At 46.6% G+C, this 11,927-nt stretch overlaps 3 protein-coding genes across 3 annotated transcripts; 1 reads left to right on the forward strand and 2 right to left on the reverse strand.

Annotated features, from left to right (window-relative positions):
- The first annotated feature begins 3,336 nt into the window (after positions 1-3,336).
- Positions 3,337-4,050, forward strand: LOC124651463 (germin-like protein 9-3). The gene has a single exon (XM_047190555.1). The coding sequence runs from the start codon at positions 3,378-3,380 to the stop codon at positions 4,008-4,010; it is 633 nt and encodes a 210-aa protein (XP_047046511.1). The 5' UTR covers positions 3,337-3,377; the 3' UTR covers positions 4,011-4,050.
- A 3,475-nt stretch (positions 4,051-7,525) lies between these two features.
- Positions 7,526-8,164, reverse strand: LOC124657643 (putative germin-like protein 9-2). Its single transcript, XM_047196160.1, has one exon. It carries the CDS (start codon positions 8,156-8,158, stop codon positions 7,526-7,528), a length of 633 nt encoding a protein of 210 aa, XP_047052116.1. The 5' UTR covers positions 8,159-8,164.
- Positions 8,165-8,781: 617 nt separating this feature from the next.
- LOC124652854 (40S ribosomal protein S25-2-like) lies at positions 8,782-10,079 on the reverse strand (the record flags this gene model as incomplete). Its single annotated transcript, XM_047191897.1, is given in 3 exon segments — positions 8,782-9,086; positions 9,791-9,925; positions 10,005-10,079. Coding segments are annotated over 3 exon segments (324 nt in total), but the record flags the coding sequence as incomplete, so codon positions are not given.
- Positions 10,080-11,927: the final 1,848 nt, after the last annotated feature.

Below are 11,927 nucleotides of genomic sequence, written 5' to 3' on the forward strand. Positions count from 1 at the left end.
ACTGTTCAAGACTGGTGGTAATCAAATCTATTATTTCTTCCATGCCAAACTTCATTATGTGTGCTCTGAAAGTACATTACACACATTTGGATCATATTGAAAAATCAACCAGGACATTTCTATGGCATGGAAAAGATATTCAGGGGAAGAATAGTGGAAAATGTTTGGTAAAATGGGACAATGTATGTTTATCCAAAAAAGCTGGAGGTTTGGGGGTACTAAATCTGAGAGAACATAATAAGGCACTACTCATGAAGAATATTTTCAAATTCTACAACTGCCATGATATACCATGGGTGAACCTTCTATGGAGAGCTTACTATAATAATGGTTTAGCAAATATCTCTGCAAGAAATAAAGGGTCTTTCTGGTGGAAAAGTTGTCTTCTTTACCTAAAGGAATTTAAAGATCTCACCACATGCACAACAAATAAAGGAAACTCTATTCTTGTATGGGAGGATAAGTGGGCTGGAGCAAATATTCATGATCAGTTCCCAGAGCTACACTCATTTGCAAAAAATACGCAGATAACTCTGCAGCAACTAAAAGACCAGAGTCTAGAAGATCTATATGATCACTTCCACTTACCCCTCTCTCTGACTGCAGTGAACCAACTCAATAATCTCCACAATCTTATCAGCAATATACCTCACAGTACAGAACATGATATATGGAGTTTCAGTTGGGGAGGTAATAGTTACTCGACAAAAAAGGTTTATGAGGCGATCCCCACAGCACCACCTGCACCCAAACCTTTCATATGGATCTGGAAGTCCCCATGCCTGCCAAAACACAATTTTTTCTTCTGGCTATTACTGCAGGACAGGCTAAATACTAGAGAACTTCTCATCAGGGAGAATTTTCACATTGAATCAACAAACTGTGTATTATGTGATGAAATCACTAATGAAACCATGCTATATTTATTCTTCACATGTGACTTCAGTCAGAATCTTTGGTGGAAGATTGGAGAAGAATGGAACATAGACTTGCTGCTAGTGGATATGATCTTGGATGCAGTAAAAGAGGTCTTTCAACCCTTTCTTCAAAATTGCTATGATTGCAGTGCTGTTGGAGCTTATGGAATCACATAAATAACATTATTTTTTACAAGCATCAAAGGAGCTTGGATATCTGGTACAAACTCTTTATTTCATCTATTCAAGAGATAAGACATGGAACTAAACCTGGATTGAAGGAGGGTATGCAAGACTGGATAGATACTTTGTGAATAGACTAGTTTTATTTTTTGTTTTTTGTTTTTGTCTTTCTCTTTCTTTACCTCTTGCCCTCCATTTGTACATAACCATGCCATGTTTTGGGCACTATATATGAAAATGACACAGTGGGGATCTTCCCCACTGTATTTGTAAAAAAACAAATATCTCGATTGAGATATTTAATGTATGATTAGATATGAGCAAATAGGAAGTTCTAGTATGCAAAAATTGTTTACGGCGAGCTTTTTAAAGGAATGGATGGTACTATAGCTTAAGTTACTAGTGTTTCCATGAGATCAAATGTGTGCTCGGTGTTCCTGGCTTTCCGCCGTTTAGTATAAGAGCATCTCCAGCCGCGTCACTCAAATAGTTCCACAAACGATGCCGGATCAAAAGTTTAGAGGAGGCTTTTTCTTCGTGCCGCGTTTGGGGGATGTCGCTCCCCAGCCGCGTCCCCCAAACACGCCCCCCAAATATTAAAATAACTTATTATTTGTTTTTTTGCATTTTATTTTAATAGAGAGAAGAAATTTGTAGGTACAGTCAAGATTTTCAAAGTAGTGCAACATATTGTAACAAATTACATATAAAAACTACTTTTACTTTGATGGTCCCGTCTCGTCGTCCTCACGGAGGCGCTTCCCGCTTCGTCACCTCTTCCGAAGAGGTCGTGGCGTCTCGACGCGTCGGAGGATCTTGTGTCCCCCTCCGACGGGTAGTTCTTGTTGTATTCGCCATCGTGAGCTCGCCGGCTGCGCCTTCGCCTTGGCACGGGCCCTTGCCTCCTTCTTTGTCGCCGCCTCCTCGGCCTCTTCCTCCTCCTCCTCCTTCTCATGGCCATCATCGGTGATGGCCTTCCCCTCCTCCTCATGGCCATCGTCGGCCTCCCAATCCTCCTTTTGTCCGTCCGTCGGCGGGGAACCAGAGCTGCTAGGCGTGGCAACTCTTTCCCACCAATGGTGCCATCCTGGCGGCTTCCCCTCGCTATCGGTCTGATGGAAAACAAATGTTGCTCATGGTCAGAGAGGAGAGGAAAGATGAATGGCGCTGGCCGGTTGTAGTTTGGAATGCGCACACGCACGGGTCTTATTGAGCGGGGATGAATGGCGGCGCAGATATCGAAGAGGGTTGCGGTTGCTCTTCCGCGGAGTTCACTCTCCATTCTCGGCGGTTCGCGCGTCGATTGACGCGGTTGGCATTGCGACGGTTCGCCTTCCCGGTAACTGCACCGTCGATAGGTAGGAGACGGTTGAGTCGTTCGTGTGTCACTAACGCGTCGAGCCTGCCACTCTCCGCCTCGCTTCTCGCCGTGTCCGGCACGCTCGGAGCGTCCCCTGTGGATCGGGATGGGCTCGGGGCGCCGGACACCATATTGAATCGCGCCGGATGGAAGGAGCCTTTAGAGCGCGTGACTGGGAACGAAAAAATGTACGACGACCAAAAAATCTTTAGGGCACGCGACTGAAGATGCTATTAGATGCTAAGCCATAGCGTCGTCGACAACAGTGACATATAGGAAATTCGTTGCACCCTGTTTGGACGTATGTGCACGGGCAGTTGAGGAACTGTTATTGGAGGACAGTCGAATAATACACGGTTGGATGTCAATAGAATTGCTAACCGGACACATGTTCCAATTCATTGTATCTTGTACTCAGTATACTAAGAGTGGACTCCAATTTTTACCTTCTAGTTTACCATTTGTGATAGCAAGTGGAGCATGTGTAGGTTTTTTCCCACCCTTTTAGTCTTTTTTCGAAAGTTTTCTCTTGTGATACTTGAATGCTTGATGGCTATAGATTGTTAAAAATCCAAAACAAATTAAAGGCAAATTCCAAAATTATGATACAACCTATGTGCTGAAGTAGCCATAAAAAGGTATATTCGTGTGGCGCAACAAGAGTAGCTGCCCAGATAACACTTCCCTGGATGCGTGTTTGCTGCAGCCTGCTGTTAGCAAGGCCAACATTTCGACAATGTCTAAACCATCGGCCTCGATTTCTCAAAAGTTTTGACCAGTTCATCACTCGTTCTCTTCTCTATAAATATCACAAGGAATTTTGCATCACCTCATCAAACCATAACAGTCGCAGGTCGCAGCCCCCATCATCTATCTCAATCAGCTTAGTCACCTAGCTGGTAGATAGACTCAGTTCAATGGCGTCCATGAAAATCCATTCGTTGGTGTTAGTGTTGGTCGCACTAGTCATGGGGCCACTGGCCGCGGTGGCCGGCGACCCGGACATCCTCACCGATTTCGTCCCACCAACCACAATCGGCGGGCCAGCCAACATCACCGGTGACTATTTTACCTTCACCGGCTTCCGTCCCAAGCTGATCCCAACAGCCACCTTCGCGGTGGAGAAGGCCTCCCTGGCGGAGTTCCCCGCGCTCAACGGACAGAGCGTGTCCTATGCCAGGCTCACGTTCCCTGCAGGCACTGTGAACCCAACGCACACCCACCCTCGTGCCTCCGAGCTGCTTCTTGTCATTGAGGGTGCGCTCTCCGTCGGCTTCATCGACACCGCTGGCAAGCTCTACACCAAGGACCTAGTTGCCGGCGACATGTTCGTCTTCCCCAAGGGCCTCGTACACTACCAGTCCAACCAGGGGGCCAACCTCGCCGTCGCGCTGTCAGGGTTTGGGAGCGCCTCCGCCGGCACCGTGTCTGTGCCGCTCACCGTGTTTGGCACCGGAATCGACGACGTCGTGCTTGCCAAGTCGTTCAAGACCGACGTGGCCACCGTGCAGAAGCTCAAGGCAGCCCTCACACCACCGAAGAAGAATTGATAGTATGACCGGTGATGCTGCCATGTTGGCGCTTTGCCATTTCGATGTTTTTTTCTTGTTGAAATAACCTGCCTACCTGCCTAAAGGATGGACGCCAAACTTTTTTGAATTATATTATCAATGCCTAATCCTCTTCACTATAAAACTTATATTGATATAAATATGTAGTTTTGTGTCTTTGTGTGATGAGAGCTTTGCAGCATGGAGTATTATTATGAAGAAAATTATTTAAAGGACACTGAGAATATACACCTTTCATGGTACATGCAATTTGTTTTTCTTGCCATAACAGTGTATGTGACGCACCGTTAGACCAACATGGTTGCCTCCGTGGCCAACAAGTCGAGAGATACACCATGTCACCACACACGGCCACAACCACCGTTGTCTAGTCTAGGGTGGCATGCTCGAACACATCATATACCACATTGTTGCTGGCGGGGCTGAGCTGGCAAAATTTAGGACCATGTATGAAACTCAAAAATGAGCCCTACCTCACCAAAAAAATTGAGCAAATAATATTTCGATGTCATAATATTTTACATAAACATGGAAATTAAATATATTAAGGATCATATCTATTTAACTTGTGGTTACTTAATATTTATTTGAACAACATCACCTCTTTAGTATTCGCTGAATCTGTTCCTTTTCATTTCTCTTGCGCTTTTGGGTGCACTACAACAGAAAACAGAATTCGTGTCAAATCACTTTTGTCACTTAATATACTGTTTTTTTCGTCAAAAACAGGCCAATGATAAAAAAAATTGTCATTAGAATTGTCACTGAAACTCTGTCATAGAAAATCCCTAATGACAGTACGCACTTTTTTATCATTGTAAATCGTATATTCGATAACAATTTAGAGTTTGTACGATAGTGGATAATAGGTGACATCCAAATTTCTCAACATATATATGAAAAAATTTCATTGTTAGATTGAAGGGGAGCTTAAGATTGATCAAAAAATGTTGACGTGGTTTCTTACATGGGGGCCCAAGATGCATAAGTGGTTGCTGACAATGTGGGTCCAACGGTATCGTGGTATCTTGAGGCGACAGTGGCAGCTCGTGGGGGCATCCCAACCCATTCTCCTCTAGGTTTCCGTGGGTTTAATCATATTGGTTTAAGGTAATGCACAGCTAACCACCATGCATCTTAAGCTTCTTGTCAATTGCCATTTTAATTCTGGTTTACCCTTCTTTTAAATACACTATGTTGAGTTACTCTTTTCAATGCAGGTTCTTCTGGTTTGCAATATGATAGACTCAAACATGGGAAATGAATCATGCATATAAATTGCATGCACGGATTGAGAAAGAACATGTATGTCCTTTATGTGTTGGAGATCTGAATACTGATGCCAAAACATTCAAGGTTAGTTATGTCCGGACCGATAAATCAACACCTAACCGCTCACCGCTCTCAGCAGTGAACAGTGTTTCTCCCCTTTGAGAGTAGTTGAGAGGGTCACGGCTCCTCTCCCTCCCCTCTCCGGCGGCCTCGCCGGCCGGAGTTGGAGAGGGAGAGGAGGCCGCCTTGTATATTACTATAGGCTTAGTAGTAGTTGTTGGCCTTCGTGCCAGTTTGGCGTTCTGCCGCCAGGATGGATTCGGCTGGAGATGGCGAGCTGCTCCGGCTGGAATAGGGAGTTCCTCTCATTCGCTGTTGTGCTCCGGTGGTCGGAGACGGTGACGAGCGGAGTTCTCCGTTCATCTCCTTCAATAAAGCTCGAGTGCTGGATGCCAAATCGCGCAGATCTGAGGATGCCTCCAACCCCCTCTTGTGGTCGTGGTGATAGGCAGGGGGAAAGGAGGGATCCAAAGATCTTCGTTTTGGTGTTCGGCAGGGAGACGATGAGCGTGCGCAGCGCACGCTGGAGGCTGTTGTTCTCGGAGTTCACCAACGTCAGCCATGGTTCACCGGCGCTATTTTCGGCGTTTTGAGCCACTCCAAGCCAGCTCTGAGTGAGGATCTTCCCCGACCCTACTTCAGGATGCATCACCATCGACGCCCCAAGTGGCAACGTCCCCGGCGGCGACGATGGTGCCTCGAGGTTGGAGGTCTCAGACCGGGCGGCGGCGACCGAGGACTCGATCGCGTTTCTGCAACTTTTCTCAGGGTCCTGGTTGTAATATTTTAGGCCTGCTTTTCATCTTCTTTTTCTTAGAGGGCCTGTTTGTAAAATGTACCGTCCGCTTTGACTAATGAAGCTTCCTGACCATTCGGGGTCTCTCCGGTTCAAAAAAAAAAACACCTACACTCTATTTCAATCTTGCTATGTATAAGTGTATAACTGTCCGCTTCCAATTGCTATGTATAAGTGTATAACTGATAAATTCATGCCTTATATTTTGGGACGGATGGAGTATATAAAATAAAGGCTCAACTGATTATACGACGGGACTGGATGTAAAACTATATGGGCTCATCTAACATAAACCTCAAGAGAACAAGATCGATTATCTGTTTTAAACTGACAACAAAGTTAATATATCACACCACTAGCGTTTCTTTTGCACCAGAAATAACTCTAAGAAACAATGAAGAGCAAAGTATTTTTATACAGAAATATTTGAATTGACCAGAATTGATGAGAACCTATCCAGTGGAAGCCAATTTATGGTTGAAATGGGTGAAAGCAAAGTGAAACTTATCCAAAGTTCCAAATAATTCTAAAAACATACACCATATAACACTTTGATTAAATTTTCTCTTTATTTTCTTGGAAGGTAAGACTATAGGCATGATGGCACTTACATACTGATACATATACGCGGATCGTTTGGAGATATTGTGGTTAACTTGCGTACACCATCTGTCTTTACAAGAGTGAATTTTCAAAATTTGGATACATCGGAACCCTTACCTAAACCTAGTAGCAAAAGTCATTCACTAACGGAAGACAAAAAGTATCTAGATGGTTATTAGCTTGCCACACTTTCCGAGGCATTAGCTGTGATAAACCGAAACTGACAAAATTCTCATAGCCTTTAAAATGGTACACAATTTTTCAAAGCATAACACACATACTAATAAAGTTCAACTCAAATCAAGCCGACAATGCAAACATGCATTCAAAATTATTTCAGCACCAAATTCTCTTTGCGAAATGGGATTTTTTTTATCTAGATACACTGGAACCCCTTTTTTATACTTTGTGGAACTCACAGTTCTATGTTTTGAGGAGAAAATATGAAAACATTCATGCGCGTAGGTATTGGGCAAGAACTTCCACGCACATGTCTCAACTGATAAACCTACGTGTCATGTGACCAAATGAAACTGTTTATATTCTCGGAGCCTTTGAAATGGTACACCATTCTTCAAAGATTACCACACATAGACAAGATCCAATTCAAATCAAGAGCACATTGCAAACATACATTGAAGTTCATTTCACCACCGAATTTCTACCACCATTAAGCAGTTGTTGCCTGCATTGTTAGGTAGGTATACGTTATTCAACAAGAGGAAATTTCAAAAGCACAACAGAACGGCGAGACACGACGGACTTAATGCTTAGGTGGCGGAGTGAGCGCCGCCTTCAGCTTCAGCACTGTGGGCAGGTCAGTCTTGAAGGACTTGGCGAGCACGGCATCATCAATGCCGGTGCCGAACACCGTGACAGGAACGGACACGGTGCCCGCGTTGGCACTCCCGAATGCTGACAGCGCGACCGCAAGGTTGGACCCATGGTTAGACTGGTAGTGCACCAACCCCTTGGGGAAGACAAACATGTCTCCGGCAACCAGGTCCTTGGTGTAGAGCTTGCCGGCGGTGTCGACAAAGCCGACAGAGAGCGCACCCTCAATGACGAGCAGCAGCTCAGAGGCGCGCGGGTGGGTGTGCGTCGGGTTCACGGTGCCCGGCGGAAACCTGAGCTTGGCGTACGACACGCTCTGCCCGTTGAGCGCAGGGAACTCGACCATGGAGGCCTTCTGCACCGTGAAGCTAGTCACCGGCAACTCCCAGCCACCGAAGCCGGTGTAGGTGAAGTAGTCGCCAGTGATGTTCATCGGCATGCCCCACATCATCGGCATGACGAAGTCTGTAAGAATGTCCGGGTCGCCGGCCACGACGGCCAGTGGCGTTGACACCAGGGCAACCACCAGCAGCACCAAAGAGTACAAGTTCATGGACGCCATGGTTTCTGAAGCTTATGGTGCTGCTGGTGCTTCTGCTTGTGGAGATGGTGAGTGAGTATGCAGTGCAATATATAAGCAGGTTGCAAGATATCCTGAGCTAAGAAATGGAGAAAACAAGGAGAGGAGGGAATAATGTTTCTTCTGATTATGTCACTTGTGGGAGGCGGCACAAGGTGATATGCATAGAGATTAACAATTTGCTGGCAAAGAAGACTAGTACACGGCAGCACCGTTTTGCTAGACATCGGATGCATCAAAACTTGGTTCCTTTGGTAAAGTTGGCAACAAGAACGGTTATTGTCTGAGCTCATAGAATACGTCATGATTCAGTATGTTATTATTTGTGGACAAATACCTTCATCCTGCTGCAGTTCAGTCTATCGAGCTGGGAGTACAAAATTAGGTGTTTCAATTTCCGAAACCACTGCAGTGTAGATGCAAAAATGCAGCGAGCATCACAACGAAATGTGCCAACTATAGCTTAATTTACTGAAGTTGCGGAATCAAAATGAAATCCAATTTGCTTCGGTTGATTAAGGCAGGTACAACCACCTTGCAGACTTAATGCAAACTCTCCAACGCATGAAAAATATCATGACATAATCAGGTTTTCCAGCATCTCATGACAAAAAGATTATATGCACCGTGACCTCAAACAATGTTGCACTCACAACTATAGGATTTACTGTGCTGTCAACATTTTAGAATTAAAACAAAATCTCATAACATTCCCAATCACAGGCCACAAAGTGCATCACATAAGGAAAACAGCCTCAGTCTACTGGACTAGAACATCCACTGGATACATATGTGATCAAGTGTTAGTCGCCCTGGTGAAGATCTGCTGGCTGGAGTGAATTGACACCACCCTGACAAGCCCCCTCTCAACCAGGTCCTTGATAGCCCTGCGAGCCAGAGAGCCATTGATCTGCATGTAGATAAATAGAGAATGAGTGAGACATTCAGGATATGGAATAAATATCAACAAAATAACACGGATGATGCACTAATATAGAGTGTGCTTAAGCGTCCAGGCAGTGAGTTGTAATTATTAACATCCAGAACATGCCAGCACTAAGCAAATTTGATACCTAGACTAGATAAATAGAGAAATAGCTACACCCTAACATGCTTTACTTAAAACAATCAGGTTTCTCCCACATGGAACTGTGGTTCCAACTAGAAATAAGGCATTTATTTCAGACACAAACTTTGGATGTCAAGATGCAGCAACAAATTCATGACGTGTTCATTTGAACATTAATTTCATACCAATTGTGAGGCCAAGCAAGTAACCGACACAAAACACTACTGACTGCACATGTCCAAATCCCATTATGAAAACAGTCATAAAAGGTGGGCAAATGGGCACATCAAATCGATTGCATCCTAATCTCTAACTTGGAGCAACATTTGAGAATGCAAGCCTTACACACCACGCTACAAGCATATACGACGTTCTATGCAAGAGAATATTTGTTTCTTCTTCTACAGGTTACTACTCTTGGTGCCACTAAAACAGCAATTATTATTAGATTACAACCCACATACATAATCAACCATTCGAGACCAATCTCAATGCTAAGTGGGTCGAGTAACAAGTAATAACAAGATGCGGATCATGGACGTTACCCTGAGTCGCTCGGAGAGGACTGATGGCGTGATCTGCTTGTACTTGGGCGCCTCGGTGATGAGCTTGTCGTAGGTGGCCTGGTCGAAGAGCACCGCGTTGTTCACCTTCTCCTTTTGCTTACCCTTGCTCCACTTCTGCAACCACACGACAAACTCGGTGAGAGAGAATCAAGCAAACAAACAAACAAGGAGAGGGATAGGTGTGCGATTCGACCTTCTTCTTCTGCTTGCCGCCCCCGGACTTGGCGGGCTTGGAGGACGGCGGCGGGGCCTTCTCCTTCTTCGGGGCCTGCGAGGACAAGCGAGCGAGCGAGGTCAGGTCTCAGTATGCATCCGGGCTGCGCGCTGCAGCTGCTGCGGGTGGATTGATGTACCGGCCGGTGAGGTGAGCGTACCATGGCTTAGGCGGGCGACGCGACGAGGAGGAGGCGGCGGCGGCGGCGGCGGCGGCGGCGAAGTGGAGACGACGGGAGAGGATGGGTTGCGCTGAGGTCTGAGGAGGGAGCACGTATATGTGTTGGGGGCTAGGGTTTTCCTGTGGGCTCCTGGGCCTGGGCCTGGGCCTGGGCCTGTGGGAATTTATCCACCGAGTCCCTCCGTTCTGACGATGGATGTCTTCTGTTCTGTCTACATATGTAGTGTAGGGTTTCCCTCAAAAAAAAAAAAAACATATGTAGTGTAGGGCATCTCCCAATGAAACATGAATATCCTTTAATCACATTCAGACAATCTGAACCTTTGTATCCCTGTCACTTTGATTCAATAAAGCTTCTCATGTTCTCTAAAAAAAAACATATGTAGGGCATCTTCTTTCTCTCAAAACATAATGTAGGGCATCTTTTCAACCTAAAAAAATGGAGTAAAATATATGAGACGTCGCGAAACTTGTCCGTATAATTCACATTCATCTTTGTACTTATGAAAGTGGAAATTGCGGTCCTTGAAGACGTGCATGTGTGTCACTCTACGATCACCGTAGACGGTCCTTGTACGGATTGGTTGATGCGGCACTGTGGGACCTGTCTGGCAGTGGAAGCGCTGTGCTCGGGAGTTGTAGTTTTTACAGAAAGGCACCTGAAGATCAATGTTTGCAAAAGGCTCCCCGCTCCCGCGAAAGCTGGCCAAGTGCTGGTGAAGCTTGCATCCCTAGGCGCGAGAATCGCGACGCGGGGATTTAGCAAATCTGGTCCTCGGCCCATTGCCGTAGCGACTGAGAACTACAGGCTGGGGGAGCGTTGAACTACACGCTGCCCATGCCACCCGCGTTCGGATCTGCTACAACCAGCGCGTGTGTGGCCCTTGGCCTTGCGGTCGCGCCGGGCCGGGATGACAATGGGGCCGGCGTGCCGGCGCTCTCTTGGAGCGTCGCGCAACCTCGGGCCGGGTCACTCGTCCCGGTGGCATGCTTTGCTTCATCCGGCGCGCATTGTCACTACCGTGTCCATGTGCCGCAGCCATTGCCTGAGCTGTTCGTGAGAACGTTCGGAGGAGATGTTTAGAGGAGATGAGGAACGAGAGGGAGGCCGAGCTTCACCGTTGGCATTCTTAGTGGGCGGGGACGTGGGAGCCGAAGGGGAAGGCCACCACGGCCGTCCGATCATCCCCGCCCTCTCGTATCTCCTTCGCTCCCGTCGCCACGGGAGGAGGTTGGCTATGGCCGGGAGCAACAGAAGCACGGGAGCCGCGGCGGAGAGCGCATCCACCAGGCCTAGGGTAGGTCCGGGGCCACCAGTGCCTCCACCGACCTCACCCTTCCGCCTATATAAAGCTCCCGACGCAAAAACCCTAAATCAATCAGCCTCTCGTCTTAAAAGTTCCGTAGGTTCACCGCCGCCGAAGACAAGATCCGGGGGACATAAGTCTATGTTCCGGCACCCTGCCAAAACGGGGAATTGCCCCTAGAGCCATCGCCATCGACTCCACCGCCATCTCCGTCGTCGTTGCTGACTCCCATGATGAGGAGTGAGTAGTTCTCCCCGAGGCCGAGGGTCTACCGGTAGCTATGTGGTTTATCTCTCTCTCATGGTGTGATCTTTATGTGATCATGAGCTTTGTAATCTAGATATCGTTATGCTATTCAAGTGGATTTTACTTATGTGATCTCCGGAGACTCCTTGTCTCACGTGTGGAAAGGTGA

This window comes from Lolium rigidum, chromosome 5 (genome assembly GCF_022539505.1).
Source record: "Lolium rigidum isolate FL_2022 chromosome 5, APGP_CSIRO_Lrig_0.1, whole genome shotgun sequence".
Lineage (NCBI taxonomy): Eukaryota > Viridiplantae > Streptophyta > Magnoliopsida > Poales > Poaceae > Lolium > Lolium rigidum.